This window comes from Xiphophorus maculatus, chromosome 16 (genome assembly GCF_002775205.1).
Source record: "Xiphophorus maculatus strain JP 163 A chromosome 16, X_maculatus-5.0-male, whole genome shotgun sequence".
In the NCBI taxonomy this organism is placed as follows: domain Eukaryota; kingdom Metazoa; phylum Chordata; class Actinopteri; order Cyprinodontiformes; family Poeciliidae; genus Xiphophorus; species Xiphophorus maculatus.
Window position 1 is genome coordinate 7,732,077 of NC_036458.1, and position 19,190 is coordinate 7,751,266.

At 37.0% G+C, this 19,190-nt stretch overlaps 2 protein-coding genes across 3 annotated transcripts in view; both read right to left on the bottom strand.

Annotated features, from left to right (window-relative positions):
• The window catches only part of LOC102223618 (SRC kinase signaling inhibitor 1-like), a 112,033-nt gene extending 110,742 nt beyond the window's left edge, over positions 1 to 1,291 (bottom strand). Inside the window, exon 1 of one of the 2 annotated variants that reach the window (XM_023349383.1) lies at positions 1,140 to 1,291. In XM_023349383.1, the coding sequence (XP_023205151.1) occupies positions 1,140 to 1,215 (76 nt within the window). In that variant the 5' untranslated portion in view covers positions 1,216 to 1,291. The remainder of the gene's footprint in view (positions 1 to 1,139) is intronic. The other variant, XM_023349384.1, reaches the window with a different exon arrangement.
• A 10,594-nt stretch (positions 1,292 to 11,885) lies between these two features.
• Positions 11,886 to 18,429, bottom strand: LOC102228520 (ADP-ribosylation factor 1-like). The gene is made up of 5 exons (XM_005796708.3): positions 18,348 to 18,429; positions 14,802 to 14,956; positions 14,596 to 14,706; positions 14,355 to 14,479; positions 11,886 to 13,959 (listed from the first exon to the last, which is right to left on the bottom strand). The coding sequence occupies exons 2-5, from the start codon at positions 14,944 to 14,946 to the stop codon at positions 13,798 to 13,800; spliced, it is 543 nt and encodes a 180-aa protein (XP_005796765.1). The 5' UTR covers positions 14,947 to 14,956; positions 18,348 to 18,429; the 3' UTR covers positions 11,886 to 13,797.
• Positions 18,430 to 19,190: the final 761 nt, after the last annotated feature.

Below are 19,190 nucleotides of genomic sequence, written 5' to 3' on the forward strand. Positions count from 1 at the left end.
AAGAGACCTCGGTCACCCTATGTGCAGCCTGTCTATGTTCCCTGTCTCTAACAGATCTCCCCTTTCACATGTTATGACATCTTTTAAGCATGCAGGCTTAAAAGACACCTATCTCAACCCTTGCAAGCCCTTTAGTAAGTATCAATTTGGCATAGCCATGATATGGAATTAGAAGATAGATACACAAGCGTGTTGGTATAAACCTCAGCTGAACATGCTTGGTGGAACATGGATACATGAACCTAAAAGGATTTAAAGTCTCTGCACAATGGCAGCATTATGATGAGGAATAGCTCTCCAGTGGGCCAGTTCTGAGATTACAGCTTGACTTCTGCTTAATCAAATCTTCTATGGTTCAGCCTTGAATCGCCAACTGCTCTACAAAGATGCTCCTTTCTGCAGTTACAGGAAGTGGGAAACCTGGCTTTGCAAATGCAAACAGCACATTTCTTCACTCACCATCTTGGGAAAGCTGAGACTGGTTTGACAAATTACTGCCTTGTTGGTGGCTTGAATGCAATTAGATTGGTCCTTGGCGGCATTATGTTCAATTAGTACTTTGAATTGCCAGCAACAGTAATGATAGCAGGTCAAAGCGATTTAAAAATCTCCTTTTTTTTCATCCTGGCAAATTATTCCGAACAGCTGTGGTTCTCTAGGAAGAGAACATCCAGCCAAATTGTTCATGTTTAGGAATAAAAGGCTCCCAAGGGTTCATATTCAGGCTAATCCATCTCAATCCTCCTGAGATAGACAATGACTGCAGACACAATTCATATAAAAACCCACAATTGAATCACACACAGACATACACAACTCCGGACATTGCAAAAGGCTTCATGTCTGCAACTAATCTGAAGCTCAAACAGATTTTCCTGCGTTTACACATACAAATGAGACAGCCAGAGGAAATAACTCAAATAACTGGATAGCAATAAAAGGTAATTTACAAAATAGCTACTCTGCTGCAGTCAAATAAGATCGAGAAAGCTAATTTAGCACCAAACAGAAAAATCCCACAAGAAGACAAGTTTTTACTCTTCTACTGTTGATCTCAAAATCACACCATGCTGATCACATCCGTTAGACTAGCAGCAAGTTGCGGCTGCCTGAATCTGAACCTCCGCATCAGAACTTACCCGTCCATTTACGAGTAAACCATTTTTTTATCTTCTGTTCTTTTGAACCTCCTTTCATTCTCTCCCCGTCTTTCATGACTTCTCTCTTTTGTCTCGCTTCCCTTCTAAACACCGGCTACGAGACTGTCCCTTGGTGAGCAGCAAGCAAGGGATGAAAGAGGAGGGGAGGAAGGAAAAAGGTGAGGGGAGGGAAAGAAGTAAGAGAGTGAAATTAATGTGGATGAATTCCCTGAACCATGTGATGCTGCCTCTTCCTCTGAAAAGTCTTCACTCTTCACTTCACCTCTAATTATGTCTTAGGTGAAGGGGTTTTCCAATGAATTAAGCATACTGGCTCACATTCTTACTTAAATTTAACTCTAACATGTTTACACCTCCTCTATAATATAATTTTACTCATTTTGCTGAGATTTTTCTTGGCTCTGTCCAGGAAATAATTTTCAACAAGGTTTTAAATGTTGCAAAACTTCCTTCAAGATTAAAGAAAAAGGGGGATTGAAGATAAGAGGTTGGATTGAGTTCCCAGGGGAAAAGCAAGAGCATCTCTTTAAAAATAGACCCACCCATTCATCCATTTATAATACACTTTTATTAAATGGCAAAAAGCCTTACTTTCTTTTGAAATTCACAATATTATTTTGTCTTTTCTGTATTATTTTTTTACACCTATACATGCCCATTGGAGCACTTTAATTCCCAAAGGTTTTCCATCTGGTTGACAGCAGCAGCTGCAACCACTACACGAATCCTCACACTTTGCTCTTATCTACACATAAAAAAAACAAAAATCTGTCACTAGTCCCTCTCTCTTCCTTACACACAATCACACCCACTGACACCACCTGCTTCTCTAGTGCTACTTCTGCCCTCCACCATTTGTTGCTGCTCTCACACATGGTGCCTCCACCCAGTGTTTTTCTTCTTTTTTTTCATACCACCTGGTCTTCATTAAGCAGCCTCACTCCTTACACCTTATTGCTAACCTACTACCTGATACCATCTACCAGCATCACTCTCCTCAGGCGATGCTGCTCTCTACGAGCCTCTAGCCCAGCCCCCCCCCACAGAGTGTAGCAGGAGGACAGCCAGCTGGTTAGATGGCATGGCACTCGGAACCAAAGGAAATACCTGCTACATAAACATGCATAGAGAGAGGGTTTAACATGCCTTGGGATGGTGCATTGCCCATGCTGCGACACGGACGGCTGCAGCTGAAAGTGATTGCGTTTCCTGTTCCCCCTCCTCTTTTTTTTCCTCCTTTCCACTCCTCCCTCCTCCCGTTCCTCGCTTTCTCCTCTTCACAAAGCGCTGTGTCTCTCCTTCCTCAAGCCGGTCCTCTTCTCTCCTATTCGTTCCTCGCCTTCTACCGTCCTCCTCTCCTTTGTCTCACTCTGGCTCTCTCTTGCCTCCGCCGGAACCTCCTTCGCGAGATGGCTAAGGTCCAGCAGCGGCGCTTTTGACAACACTGCGCGTGTGTGGGGGTGAGCACGTGTGTGTGTGTATGAAGGTGGGAGAGCTGGTGTGTTGGGGTGTGTGTGTGTGCATGTGAGAGTGAGAGATGGAGAGAGAGTGAGGAAAGCGATGGGCGTACTCTTTGAGCTTTTGGAAGACTGAGCATGCCGGTTCAGAGATGCTCTGCACACACACACCGTAGAATGAGACAAAAAATTATTCCCAAAGATAAACTTACACTCCCTCACCCACTCTATCTCACTTGCATTTCCCTTTCTTCATTCCTCCTTGCTAGACATTATACTCTCTCTCTCCTCTTAAAGACACAGGCGTTGCACTGCATTGCTACACGCCTGAGGCACATCTCATGATATGGTGACAGAGGGGAGTTCAGGAATATGGTCCTTCATGGGGCTCTACGGCAGAGCTTGCAGGAGGAAAGGGGAAAAACGTTTGAAGCATTAATAGAGGGCTAGGATCAGAGAGGGCTTCCACTGGTGATTTGAGAAAAGAAGGATTGGAAAAGAAAATTAGAAATATCCCGTTGTGATAACAGCGGCTAATGATGAAGCAGCGCTGGCCCAAAGGTGAGGTTGGAGCTGATTGTCATGGCAACCACAGATCCAGAAAGGATGGCAGCACGGGAGAGTAACCTCAGCATCATTGTGGCAGTGACTCTGTCCTGCTGAAGCGAAACTATCAACAACAGACACCAACAATCAGAATCCTTAATTAGAGAATGTTACCAGCTATTCAAACGGGCCTTTGATTAGAAAAAGCAGCAACTCTCACATGAATTTATGATAAAATGTAAAATATTAAAGACGATAAAACACTACAGGTTGCTTGAAGAATCAGAAGGAGCCAGGCTAATTCACTGAAACAAGGGTTGAAAGGTTTAGAAAACAATGCGACATCAGCTCCCCCACATCAAGCAAGTCATTTTGGTTCCTGAACACGACCACAGAAGCTACTATGGTCTAAGATCATGCATTAATTTTCTGTCATCTTAAAAATATGGCAGATATTTTGTCAAGACACTGGATTCTCACAGTATCTTGAGAATTTTATTCAGAATAAAATTACACACATTTCCAGAGCCAAATTTGTTCTCACTCCTTTAAAAGAATAAAGAACTAGAGATGAAACAAAATCCTTGTCATTTCATGGCAGATGTTTCTACAGTGCTCAGGATTTAAAACTGGTTCCTGCTAAAACATTTGGTTGACTGGCTGGATGATCAGATGAACTGACAGACAGAGAGAAAGATGGACAGATTGACAGATAGATGATTGAAGGGTCTAGAGGTCTGAAAAAATTTATATTTTTTTCAATGCACTGTTTTCTTTGTCATAAGTATCCAAATCTGGAGAACATTTAAGCCAAACTTGTGCTTAAATGACTGTTGGAACCCTGAAGATAACAGGAGCTTTGTTTTCTTGAAAGATGAAAATACTTATTATTATACTGTCATAGGACTCTTGGATAATCTTCAAGCAAATTCTGAGAAAAATTCCTTCAAATTCTAAATAACTAGAAATAATAATCTGTATCTAAAAAACTACCTTTGATAACTCAAAACAATGGCGTAGTTAAAAGCTTTTTCACGACAAAACCAGCTTTATTATTATGCAAACTAAATGAAATGCCTTGTTTTCTCAAGATAATACCAAAGTGAATTTCAAACCATATCCTATAAAGGATATAGGATACGAGTTTAAAGATCAAGAGAAAACAAAGTGAAAAAAATAGTCCACTATGTTACGCATGTCATTCTCCAAACCCTGGTAACAAACAGTTTCTTGATATTAGAAATATATACACAAGCTCAATACATAACACCAACATATTCTCACTGCAGGATGTAATTTGGACTTTGTCAGGTATCATCAAGCCATTGCCTGCTTTCGTTGTCAGATTTTACTTTAATCAGTGCAGACATGGTGTCAACACTAAAGACACTAAAAACTAAAGCCTGTGACAAATTAGTATTTGATGGAGTGGGAATAAGGAGCAATTGTCCATTCCAATGACAGTTGAAAGCAGCAAAAAAATTAAGAAGTTCAAATGTCGGCGATACAAAGAGACAAGAAGACGGATAGTCTCTACAGTGATGAAAATCATGAATAATTTATAATCATGCTGCTCGTCACTTACATAGCACCATGTCCAGCTGGTTCAAAGGCTCGAAGAAAGAATGCATCCACCTGTCAGCTGAAGACTGTCCCAAAAATCCCAAAAACTGGACAACAAAACCTGCAACAGAAAAGTCTGCAAGTTAAAGTTGATAAAAGTATATGTGGTCTCCCAGAATTTTGCCTGTGGATATTTACCCCACATCCACTGTCTATATTTTAGTCTGTGTCCCACAGACTACAAAAGTAATGATGATTTACATATAATTTTAAAATCAATGTTTTCTAATTTCCATTTCAGATTATAAACAACATACTGACATGGATTACTTATTAAACCTCAGTTCACACAGTGAGACTACTGTCCTCATTACTCAGGGAAATAACAGCACGACCTGTGTAGGGCTGGTGCTTTGCAGGGTTCTGCATTTTACTCAGTTGGAAGCACCTCATTGCTAAGAAGCATCTTGCTGAGTAAGTAATTTTAGGGAGTTGATGAGCCCACTTTGCAACAGTTTTCTCATGAAATGAAATCTGCAGTTTTATTTTTGGCTTCATATTGCAGAGAGAATTATTAGGATGCGGAGTTGAAAATTGAATTTATTTTTCATTATACCATTTTTTGTTCCTGGAAGAAATTCTTGGGTCGTCCCTATAGACTAGTAGGAGCCTAGTTTGCCCTGCTTGTCCTCCTTCCGCTTCTCCATCTCAGTAGTGCGAGCTCATTGACCTAGAAATCTTTCAGCACTTTCTCTGGCACAATAGATCTGCACTCGCTTCAGTGGAGTTTGGCTTTCTAAGGTTATGAAAAGGGGTTAGTGCATTTGGCAATGACAGTGTGCCTTGGATATATTAATATAAAGTATGGTGTGCAGGGCAAAAAGGTCTTTTTAGTGAACGCTGGATGAAAAACAGCAAAGGTGACTCTCATAGCAAATCAGTCATGTAAATGCTGCATGTGAAATGACAGGCAAAAATGCATGTGTGTCAGGGTAACCTTCAACTCAGAGACCACTCAAAATACCACTTCTGATTATGTCGCATTCCAACCATAACCTTTGGACATATTTTATTTAGACCTCAATACAGACAGACCAACACAACAACGTGTATAATTGTGAAACATAAGGAAAAGGATCCATGATTTGGTTTTTCCGACTTTTACTTGTAGAATGAAAATTTCCACAATTCTTCTTACACTTTACAGTGTTTTGACACTTTGTGTTGGTCCATCATATTAAATCGCTTATAATGTGAGAAAATGGAGAAAAGTTGAAAGGACTACTTTATAAGGCATTATTTTAAGTCCTATAAATCCAGATCTTAGGTACAGTAAAACATTTTTCTCATTGCTCTTTATCTGACATTTAAACCGAAACTGAAAGTTTTCCAATTATTAAGAAAACAACTTTTAAGCACCTAACTATTTTAATACCTTCTGTGGCATGGCTTCTGTTGTTTTCACTTACACCAGCTGTCCCTGTGGAAATAATAAATAAATACATTTAGAGTCAGTACGTCAAATTCAGACTACTGCCAGAAACTGCTTTAGATGCAGAACTTAAAAGCAGCTATATTGTGTGTAGTCTAGCTGGTTTTTATCATGTGGTTAAAAATGTAGAATAAAAAAAAGACAGTGTAAAAGTACATTCAAAAAGGCAAAACTAAGTAAATAAATTTATAAATAAAACCACATGGTGTGCCAACTTTTAGGGAAGGGGGAAACATTGAAACTATATAGTTAAAATGATTTGCTTTTTACTTTTTTAAGGTCCTGAACAGGTTGGAAGTGGAACATTTACATGGTTTCTTTTGTTGTTTTGGTTTTATTTCCTAATGTAACTTTTAGCAACTTGTATGGTTCACACTTAAGTTGAAATGTACGTGGGTTTAAAAAATTACTACAATGTATTGATAAACTAACTTTCAACACTATTATGCAACTTCCATAATAAATATCAACTACGCTGCAATAAACAAGACGATACGCACCTGTTTTACTTTAGAACACATTAGTCTGTTATAGTTTCTATTTTCCTTTGTTGTAAAACACAAGTGCTTTACTTTAAATGACCACCTCTCCTCCTGCTCCATCCCCACACAGCTGCTTGCTAATTAGCACACAGTTAGCTTAGCACAAAAGCCAATAAGTACCCCGAATATGTAAAAGTCCCGAAACATTTGATTTGAAATGCCGTTTGACAAATCTAAAATATATATTCTAACAGTTAGGCTAAAAGGTGTCCGCTTTTTTACTAAATGTTATAGAAATCATTTCCCAGCGTGTACCGAAACTTAGTCTGGTCCTGTTGTCCAATGCTCCATTAAAGAACCTTTCTCAATCACATTCCTCAACTGTTTGGGTTAGAAAAGTAAAACTTTTAGGGGCTTTAATTGTTTGTTTCTACCCAGAAAAAATAGTCTTTTAAATATTTTGCATTACAAACATTTTACAAAACATGTTTAATAATAATGAATAGTCATTAGTTTTTCCTCGTTCTCAAATCTAAAATGGGACTTGTACATTTCGCAACAAATCGTTGCCTAAAAAGTAAAAAAAAATTATTATTAAATTTTATTATTTCTCCATGGTCTCACATTTTTCCCTACAAATGTGAGAAAAAGGCTGTGAATCCACTTGTTTCATCTTTTTATGCCACCTTTATTTAGTGTGTGTGGTGGGAAGCAGGACACAGTTACAAATATATTTAATTCAGTAGTGCCAAAATTAGTAGCTTTAACTGCACCTCCTACAATTCATGTAAATTCAGCTGTCACTGAAGCATTTCTAATATGTATCTCAGTGGTGCGATTAGAAACCTTTTTATGTGATCTATAGCTTCTTGCATTTCTTATGTTATAAATATGATGTGACACACAGGCTCTTATCCATTAGCCACTCTTAAAAATGGCAAAGAATGGAAAAAAAAATGTATGAGTTTATTAAGGCAGATGTGTGTTCATCTTCATATCTCAGGAAATTGCACCAAAAACACAGCGGGTCACTTAGTCTTGTCAAATGATTAAAATGTTTTAAATAACTGTAACTGTTCTGTTTATTTTTCCAATGTGTACAGTGAAAGGGGTGATTAGGGAAGTTAAAAAGTGAAAAATAAAAAGGTTAACAGTTATAGCCATTTTTAATGTGAAATAATACATTTTTTCACATTGTTACCAGGAGTGCCGATAATTGTGGAGCGTCCTTTATAAATCCATGGAGACATGCTAATCAGTAAAGGGATGGTTATTCTCAAGGACATCATTTTTGAAGAAGCAGAATGATTAAAAAAACACCAAAGTACTTTGTATTTAGTTGTCTGATGAGAAGCAATAACAATCCCACTAAACTCATTGGAGGAAGATTTTAAAAAATAAAATAAAATAAAATTGGAGTTTTAAAAGCAGCTGGAGCAGCAGAGTTGAATCATTCTCTATTTAAAGTAAATAAAGTCATCCAACTTGATTTAGATTTTCATCTGGACCCATTTACATGAAACTGAGGCTTTCTTGGCCTCAGTCTTAATCCAAAGCTGATAAAGCTGGCAGATCATGTGTTTCCATGGCAATGTGAAAGTCCAGAAATGACCAGTCTGTTAACATCGTGCAGTTTAGTCACTGGTGAACTATGTTTACTTTGTCGTGTATGTGTGGGTTGTGCGGCCAGGATTTCAAACACCGACTGAGCTGAAAGCTCACTGCTGTGCACCTTCTGTGACTTCATTGTGCCAGAGAATAAGAGTGACCAATAATGTTATAAATGTAGCCAGAGTAGAATAGATTTAGATGTTATATCAAAACATAGGTTGGCCAGATACATGCAGAGTAGCCATCTGTAGCTTAAAACAAATAAATTTTTTCCTGTCCTTTACAATTGATTTTCAGTGTCCTTTTATTGAACCAGATCAATGAAAAATAATGCTGCAGCACAGGTTTCCCCTGGGAGGAGGTCACTGGTGGTGGAGGAGGTTTATAGATTTTTCCTGTCAGTAAAAAGGCTATTACAATGATGCAAACACAAGCTATCACATGTAAAAGTCATCCATTTAGAGGCAAAATGTGTTGATTGACTATGTCTCCAGAAAAATAATCTGACTGATTAGTTTGTTGCATGTAATAACTATTGTTTGAACACTACTTTAATTTTAATAATGGTGAATGTATTGCTTTAAAGGTTGTTTCATTTGACAGGTCCATATATAAAACCCCCACCTAGGGACAGAACATCAATCTGATAGACGATAAATGTCACTGAAAAGGTGAAGAAAATATTAATTCATTGTTTTTATGAAAGATTACAAAATATAACCCCTTTGAGCCTTTAAAATTAAAACCCTGAAGAAGTTAACGGAAAAACAACAATTAAATTTTTTCCACAAATAGGGGCATTTCATTAGATTAATATATCATCAAGTTGTTTATTTATTTTAGTTATTCCTTTCAAAAAGCAAAAGTCGTATACTATGTAGATTTCCTACACATAATGTGATATTCTCCAGACATTTATGTTAATTTTTACGATCCATTACACCAACCCCAAAATTCAGTTCACGGAGATTTTAAATAAAGACTGATTAAAAAAGATTTTAATACAGAAATGTGATGTCATAGCCACTTTCTGGCCTACACAACAATGAAGAGGTCACCAACACTTGCCAAAAGGAGGGCAAGCCTCAAGAGGTCACTGTTTTAAAAAATGGCTTTTCACAGAGTGCTACATTCAAACATATTGATGGAAAGTTAATCAGAATGAAAAAATGTGGTTGAAAAAAAGAACATTCACAAACAACAATAAAAACTTCAGCTTCTAAATGTGTGTGAAGCAAAGCCCATTCAGTAAATTAAAGGGAGATTCAGTTATTTGTAGTTATTTCGATTCAGTGGCACACATTACTTTCAATTGAATGGTGTACCCCAAGGCTCAGTTATTGGTCCACTTACCATACTTTTAATGTGTCCATAAGTAATTTCCCATTCATCCTGGTGGATTTTTCATATGTATGCTAATGACACTGTTTCATATGTAACTGGCAATGACATTGCATCTGTTTCAACATAACCTTTCTCGTTTTTTAGTGTTTCAGCATGGTTTGATAATGTATTTTCTTAGATTAAACAAAGACAAAACTGTGTCCATTTGTTTCTTTTCCAGAGCTTGAATTTAGATAAACAATTATTTAATTCAAAAAATTTTGTGGCAAATTATTAAACAGCAAAAACATAGCATCATCTATTAAATATATATTATGTTATCATAGCTAAGCAAGGGACATACATCAAAAATTCCTTAACCTGTATATGTCGTTCAGTACACGCTGATACCAAACTCTCCTCCTTCTAAATGACAAATGACCCAAGTATCACTGTGTTGGACTGACCGGTCTGATATAATACCTCTTTGAGAATTGATGGGATGTGGCCAAAAGAAGATGAGAGACACCACAGCCAACAATGCAGAAAAGCTGAAGGCTGTTATAAAAGCAACCTCTGCTTCTTTAAAACCCCAGGAGAGCCACAGGCTGACCACCGTCATGTTGCATTGATGCAGAAACTCCTGCTAAAAAAGCTTCAACTGAGTATTGAGTTAAAATACTGCACAGTGCGTGGACATAGATTTGAGTACGTAAACATTTCTGTCAGATATCTTTCTTATAATGACCTCATCTCAAACTGAAATTGTCAGAGAAACTGTACTTTGGGTTTTCACTAGCTGAATGGCAACAATAACTTACAAAAGACAGAAATTAATGGTTGAAATAGATCATGCTATGTATAATGAACTTGTATATGAGTTTAATATTTGCAGTTAGATATAGAAGTACTTTAGAAACAAGAATTAAGATTCACTCTTCAATACCTGAGTACATTATTCGTCCAACTCAGAGGTCACAGTGATGCAGACATCTGTAACAGAGATGCTGAAAATTACATTTATACACAAGTTCAGAGCTAATATGCTGTGAAACTAAAGAAAATGATGTCACTCTTTTCAATAAGATTTAGTGGAAGCAGGGCACCCATTAAAGGTCAAGTGCAATGGTATGTGTGACTGTACATCTTATTCTAATAATTTTGGCTCATTTCAACAACATTTGATAAGAGTACAACAGCGAGCAAGAGAAAGAAGGGGTCAGGGGAAAAAACGGGATAATGGCAAATGTAACAGAGAAATGAAATAGACTCTGATGCATTGGGGAGACAAAAGAAGATTACCTCAGCTCCACTTCAATTACAAAGCAAGTTTTAAAGAAAAAAAAAAAACCTCGATTAGGTCATTAAGCACCTTGCAATTCCAGGAGTGAGGGCACCAGCTGCTAATGCAAGGTGAGAAATTATTGCTGTTAGGATCTGATCATGGTAGTCTTCTTAATTAAGGAGCCGTGTCAAATTAAATGTGTGTGATCTCATTCAGCTTCCACTCCTGCTTGTGATCTTAAAGCTATATAAAAAGACACATCATGGTCCATGTCTGATCCCTTGCACTCCTTTTTAACATCTGCTTACTTACTCCCTATAAATACATAGGGTGCTGTTGCCAAGGTAACAACTCTTTGGAGAGTTGGCCACCTGAATTTCAGATGGTGCAGAAATGGAGGGTGAAGTGAGATGTGCCGACAGTGGGAGAATTAGAAATCCCCTTTTAAGCCACTCGTTTCTGTCAGCAAACAAAAGAGTTATTGCCCTAACGCAGACAACGGCATAGACTGGTTTATAGCTGAGAATTCAGAAAATATTTTCTCTTCTGAGTCGATTTCTCATCTCAACCTGTACATAATGTTCAAACCATTGATGGGATTATAGTTGACACAGAACTGACAACTGAATGTTGTAAGAAGGACGTAATTTCAAACTACCGGTACTCTGACATGTATGAACGAGTTCACTCTTCAACATAAGCTGTTTTACAGTACATTCAGAACATATTCTACGTGTTGTAAAGATATTTAGCACCATGTATCAAGGTTTTTAATAATACACTGCCCTCTAGCGGCAATAGCAGGGAATGTCAGCACGTTTTGACATTTAAAATTAACAGAACAATGAATGCCAGTAGGGTTTCTGACAGGTGTGAAGATCATTTTATTTGAAAATTCTAATTTGTATTAAGGCATTCCAAAAATACAATCTTTCAAATATATAAATGAGGAGACCTTAAAACATGTACAATAGAGATTCTCTTTATTATAGTGCATTTATTCGGTATTACAGGACAAGTTTGTTTTTTTTATTTTAAAAAAAGCATAAAAATGAGAAAGAAATATGAACACAAGTCTTTTGTACAGAAATGATACTGCAAATTAAAGCTTCACATCTGACCAAAATAGATGATAAAAGACATCAAGTTAACAGTTTAATAACAGTTTATTATAATTTCAAATTCTTTCCATTTTCAACTTGACTAAACCATTGTAAGATATACTGCGACGCAAGTACAAAGATATTACAACGTAAAAAAATAATAATAATAATCCCAAAACATTGAAATATCCAGTCGTAAAAAAACGAAACCTGAAGCTCCCTTCTGAGGTCAGTGTAACATAACTGTGCAGTCATCTTCACTCAGTGTGTACTGTTCAAGATTGATTTTATTTCTCATAGCAGAGGACATTGGAGCAAATTGGAGTGACTACTCTGGTTAAACTAACTGGCACATTCAACTATCTGCTGGTGTAGAGCAATGGAGAGTGTTACTGCATGTGAGTTCACTGCCATGGCTGAGAGATAAAACAGCTGTCATCACACAAGTCCGTATTATGCAAGCTGATGTGGCTGTAAAATACGGTCAAATCATTTCTTGTAAATGAACAGAGGAAGTAACTCTGCCCTGAAGCAAGAAGCTTGAAGCACTAAATATGTATTTGTAAGGCTGATTTATACACTTCCTATTCAACATGTACCATCTAACACAGTAATAACGAAAACAGAAAAAAAAGGAACTTGCAAACCTCCTAATGCAGACACATCCAAAACAGAATATAATGAGACTATTCTGCAACTAACTTGGTCCCGAGAGCGTTATACTCAAAAGGACAGCACACCCGGCAGCTCAGACTAAGATAAACTAGGAAATACATGGGGGAAAAAAACAGTAACAATAAAATAGCTAAAATCATCAGACCCTAACCAATGAACTACTGTACTTACAAGAGCAAATGAAGTCTACTTCTAAATAAAGAGCCAGAGTGGGAGCAAGTTGTCATAGCAGTTGGCTTTGTGGAGCTGAAACCCACACAAGCCTTAAGGTTACAAACCATGCAATAGTTAACACTCCTCCAGATATGTAAACATGCGCTGCAACATTTATTGCCGTCACCAGATCCAGTCGCAGTGGATCTTTTACGCGGAACAAATACGATTTAATCAAAAGACAAACGAGGCCAAAAAGAAATACTTAATATCAGACACGTGTCTGAACTGAATGGAAGAAGTTTCCGCCATTGGAACATTCTCACATAAATTGGCACTGAATACATTTACATTCTGATCACTAGAAACCTGCAAACTATGAAGTTAAAAGATAAAACTAAACGGTTGTTTCGTGCTTTTATGTCTTTGATCTTAAATATATAGCAACATTTAAAATTAGTTTTCATCCTCAACTGTTCTAGGTTGTTAAGATGACAGCATCTTTTTCTAGGTAAATAAACTCATGTTGAAAAAGCTCCCAGCAAATAAAAAACTGAATTATTACCTTTTGGTTTTTTTTCTTAGACATTCTTTTTAAGAGGACAGAGCACTAAGCATCGTGCATTGCTTTTTGCTTTACAGATACCAGCAGCCTTTGGGTGTGCTGGCACTGGAGGAATGAGAAGTGACTGAGAGCTAACTGTGTTCAAGGCACAGCAGTACTGCTGCCACTTCCGCACATTCATTCATTCACTCAAAAATACTTATACAAACACGCACATACAGTACACTGATGTCGGGGCACACTGGCCAAAGCTCCAAAAAAAAAAAAAAAAAAATTAAAGGAAACTGAGGAAAGAGGAGAATAAAGAAGTACATCTAGGCCAAGTGCAGCCTCCCAGAAACACTGCAGGCAGAGCTGGCAGATGGAAACGCGGCACAATGGATCACTTTGCGTTCCTTAGCTGGCTCGAAAGCCAGTCCAGACCCTCGTACAGCCCATCTCCACTGGTAGCGCATGTGGCCTGGATGTACCAGTTGCGGTGACGGAGAGAGTGAAGGCTCAGCTTGTCAGTGATCTCAGCTGCGTTCATGGCGTTTGGCAAATCCTACCAGATAAAAATCAATAAGATAACATTGAAAACAAACAAAGGACCAGATTTTCGCATACAAATTTAAAGCAAGTTTTACATTGCCTGGCATGAACAGAGGGAATTGGATGCATGTGACCAGCCGAATGTTAAACCTGATTAGACTAGGACAACTGAATCCACTGGTGTTCCTGAAGAAGTCATTTAACACAAAACCATGCAAACACAACAGACCAACAAAGTCTGCATGATTAGTCTAATTGTTTTAAAGGTTTTAATCAAAAATGACCAACGAAATACCATCTAAAGAACACTGTTTAACCTAAACTTAAATATTTGCTAAGTACATCAAGTCCCTTTATGAGTTGTAGTCAGGACAGAAACCTCTGTGGAGCTCCATGTTGGAAACAAACCTGTTTATTAGCAAACACAAGGAGCACGGCATCCCTCAGTTCATCTTCTGCCAGCATTCGCATCAGCTCCTCCTTTGCTTCACCCACTCGCTCCCTGTCATTGCTGTCCACTACAAAGATAAGGCCTGAAAACAAAAAGATTTTTATGAAGGAGGAAAACAAAGAACTTCAAATGTAAAGGGAGTTTTAGCAGAAAAGTACTAGTGCTGAGATGATAGAGTAGAAACATCACATCTCTCACCTTGTGTGTTCTGGAAATAATGCCTCCAGAGGGGCCGGATCTTGTCCTGGCCACCAACATCCCAAACCGTAAAACTGATATTCTTGAATTCTACAGTCTCAACATTAAAACCTTAGAACAAGAAAAATATATACATATATTTTCAGAGCCAATGTAAAGTGTAGGTGTCGAGCTATAAAGTAATAATGAAACAGAAGACGACTCACCGATGGTAGGAATGGTGGTAACAATTTCTCCCAGTTTGAGCTTGTACAGGATGGTGGTCTTACCGGCAGCATCTAGTCCGACCATCAGAATTCGCATTTCTTTCTTTCCAAACAGTCCCTTAAAGAGGCTGGAAAAGTTCCCCATCTTGGCGTACCTGCAGCGACGCACAAAACTGAAGTGTGACGTCTCTAAAAGGCTGGTGCTAAACAAATATAAGGCAGCGGCTCAACTAAAACTTACAGATCGTGTCTGTAAGGCATGACCTGTAAATGTGCATGATCTAAAATGTTACATCCTCTGGTCCAAATTCATCTTTCATTTATTTAAAGACACTTTGAGACCGTTGCTGTCATTTCCTGTATTTTTTTTGTCTTGCACATTAATGAAACTGCAAAACACACTTCTGTCATTTGCTTGATTTCGTTGAAGCTGTTTTTGACAAAACAGCAAAAGAATTTGCCTTAAAAGCATTTACTTGAAAAGTATGCAGAAAAGAACCCTCATGCATTTGCCTGTAGAAAACCCTTGAGTACTCAAGGACTAACTTACGAATAAATGGGCTTCATTTCATTCAGTCAGGTGGTGCCATAAAATATATTAGACATTTTTTAAATAAATAAAATAACTTGAGAAATATTTTTCTCCCTTTTGCTTCACACAGAGAAAATTGTACATCATGTCCATTGGCATGACAATCGTCACTATAATTTCCATAATTAGATCTATAACCACATCCATTCCTATTGCAGCCTACTTCCACTCATGCTCCACAGTGGTGTTTTTTTTATGAAGTTCATTACCAACTTAGTTACGCAAAAGTACTTTTAAAACCCAGCAAAACAAAAAACAAACAAAAAAAAAACATTTTACATTACTGATGACACATTGCAACACTGATGTACTGTATAATGTCTTTCTATGACATCAATACTGGCTAGTATAAATGTTAATGCCAATATATTGTCCATCTCTAGACTCAACGGTTATGTACAAAGGATTTGAGTACAAGTTAATGTATTTATTAACCCCAGCAGGAAGACAAAACTAAATTGGGTTAATCACAACTTCCTTAAAGTCCAATCTGATATAGTCACCTTATCTTTACAAACAGCACCCAGAGAACTTCCTCACATCTTTTACCCCACATTTTAACATTTCATTTAACCAGTGAAGAATTGCAAAATGACATAAACCACAGCAAAATAACGCATTTACATTCTCATTTCCTTTCCACAGTTTTGTTGCCGTGTCCTGAAGGTTACATACACAAAGTTTGTGGATAAATTGGGGAAAGCATGTATAAGCTTGTTTTGCGCTGCTCCATGCTGCAGGTGAAGACTGTAACATAGATAAGGACCGCAAAGCTAAAAGAAGCAAATTCCTTGAAAATATGCCACAGAGTTCCACACATACCGCCTGGAGTGAGCGCCAAGCTTCTAGTTTTGTTAAAGCGAAACACACTCCATGCTCAAGATACCATAAAAAATTTGATGGGACATTCTGCCACTAGTTGTATTATGCAATGGTCAGAACTATCAGACTATTTTCTTATTTATGTTTATGACATTTAAGACAGAAAAATTAGGATTTTTTTTAACTCAATAAAACTGTTTGGATGCAAAACCGATCTTGCAGTAAAGCACATGTTGAAGAAGCATAAAGCCACCACTTTATTAATTTTGCAAGACAAACAAAAAGAATATATAACATAATATGAATGATTTTAAGTTATTTTGTCAGATGTGCAAATAAATCAGTATAAACTTGTGTTCAGCTGACAAGTATTTATTGAAATTCAAATATGTTTTTTTATTGGACCAAAAAATGTCTCACAGTCTCATTGAATAGCAAAAAAAACCCCATTACGATTCATAAACTGTTAAATGTTCAACTATTATTAACAGTATAGGTCAAAGTTAGTAATTTTTTACATGTCTGCATCAGACCCTACGTAAAACTTAGTTTTATTCCCATCTTGTTTCTGTATGTGATTTGAAGGGAAATAAACATCACACATGTTTGTTTCAACATGTGGAATGTCTAAATAAAGCAGATAAGCAATGTCAGCGGTCGTTTTTTTCATGGTATCAAAAAGAGTATGAAAATACATTTATATCAGTAAATATCACATACCAGCTATGGCAACAATATTAATATCAGATACCAATATTGGCCCACAATTTCATATCAATGCACTCCTAATAAATATTGAGGTTACATGCCAATGGCAACCAAGGACTTCCGATTAGCTAATGACATAAGGTAAATGAACGAGTAAAACGAGTTACACATCAAGCAAGCTCAAGAAGCAACAGGCCCACCACAAAGTTCCTGATTCATTGATGTTAAAAATATCACTGTAATTAATGTGGGCCACCACATATAGTAATTCTTAGCCTTGAAACAACACAGTCACATTAATAGCTGAATTAACCAATAGGACACACACAAAAACTACTGATTCACCGTTAGTTGAAAACGTAAAAATATTATGTATTCGAAATAGTTCTTCAAATATGAGGATTGAAAATTGTTTTCTTTTTGCAAAACTAGTTTGTAAATGTGAATAAAGTAATGTAATAGCTTAACTAATGAAAAATTGAAATCATTTTTTAAATATTCTTTATTTTTGCAAACGTGTGTCCGTTCAAAAATGCATCCCCGAGAAATCCTTAAAATGAGGAAGAATCGGAAAAGAATTGCTTTTACCGTTCAATAGAAATTGGACATCTTTCAATTTCAACAAAGGAATCTGCCTTTGAATCAGAAATAGGTAAGGTTGCATTTTATAAACTTGCCACTTCTGTCTGTACTTATAAACATTTATCTTTTAGCGAAACACATATCTTAAATAGTTTCACTTTTGTTTTAAGTGGTGGTCATTTATGTATAAATGAGAGAAGGCTGACGATTTAAACAGAGACGTAGGAGGAACTGCACTTGTAGCTTTATCATAATATCAGTAACTGTGAAAATAAACATCTGCATTTTTCTCTGCATATTCATAAGCTAAACCTCGTCAGCTGATTACAATCCCCATCGAACCAAATGCTTAGATAACAAATATATTGCTGCGGTTTGTACATGTGCCAGTACACATACGATAGACGCAATCTGGACAGTAAACCGTTTCGAAAACCTATATTTTGTGGGCACACTGATCAAAAAGAGAAATTGACCAATTGACTGTTAAAATGACAGCTAACGAGTGTTAGCTTATTAGCCGAGAAGGATTCACAACTGGCAATAAATTACTTGTAACTGTGCAAAGCTTTATCTGTAAAAATATAACAGAAGATGCTAGATCAACAAAAACTGTTAAAAATTAAGTATATATTTAAGGATTAAATGTATGAATGAAAACACAACAAAGCACTCCCGTTGAAGTTAAAAAAAGCAGCTAACGAACTCCAAATGTCTGGTTTCGACGCCTAAAACCCAGCCGTAATAAAAAAAAACGTGTAAAACTACACATTTTTAACAATATGTTGATAAAGGATTGTTTGATAACCGCGATTGTTTAAATATTTGAATAACAAATTTACCTTTGTAGCTGTTTCTCGAGCTTTCTTCCGTTACTGCTCAACTGGAAAATGGCGATTTCCGGTTGTCGTCATCCTCCCCCGCTTCTTCTTCTTCTTCTTCTTCTTCTTATTGATTTTTATTGGTGGTTGTCAAGAACCGTTAAGGTTGCATTACCGCCACCTACTGATATCGTCTCCTTTTTCTTTATATTTGACGGGAGACCCAAGCATTAAAATATTACTGCAGCGCTATCAAGAGGTGTGGAGAGAGACAAATGATCATTTCTACCTATATTCCACAACTCACAACTCAACTTTAGTCGCGCTCTTTACAGATTTGCAAAAAGTGGATAGGTACATTTCCTTCAACTGGATGTTGATATATTTATGTAAAAAAGCACATAGTTTCCAAGCTAATAACGAAAGAAATAGACCCAAAGAAATGTTCTTGATTCGGCTAGAGTCATTCTACTGTGGAAATACATTTTAAAAATCTGGTAAATATGGCATTTTTTATGTAGAAAAATTTTATTGCCTCTTTATTATTTTTTGCTAAAGCCTTTAAGAGCCATTGAGGAAAGTCTTCATGGGACTCCACGGTCGCAGATTACAGAGCCCAGCGTTGCCTTGATGCGGTTTTGTGACCTAATCTTTAAACTTCTTCACACTTCATTGATATTAAGTTATATTTCTAAAAAGTGAGAACTGAATAATTTTCCTTTGGAATTACAAGAATGTAATGCTTTGTGCTTTTCAATCACATAAAATCCCAATGAAGTATATACACATTGAAGTATATGGTGGAAACATGACATGGCATGAAAGAAGTTCAAGAGGAATAAATATTTTTGAAATGTACTGTAT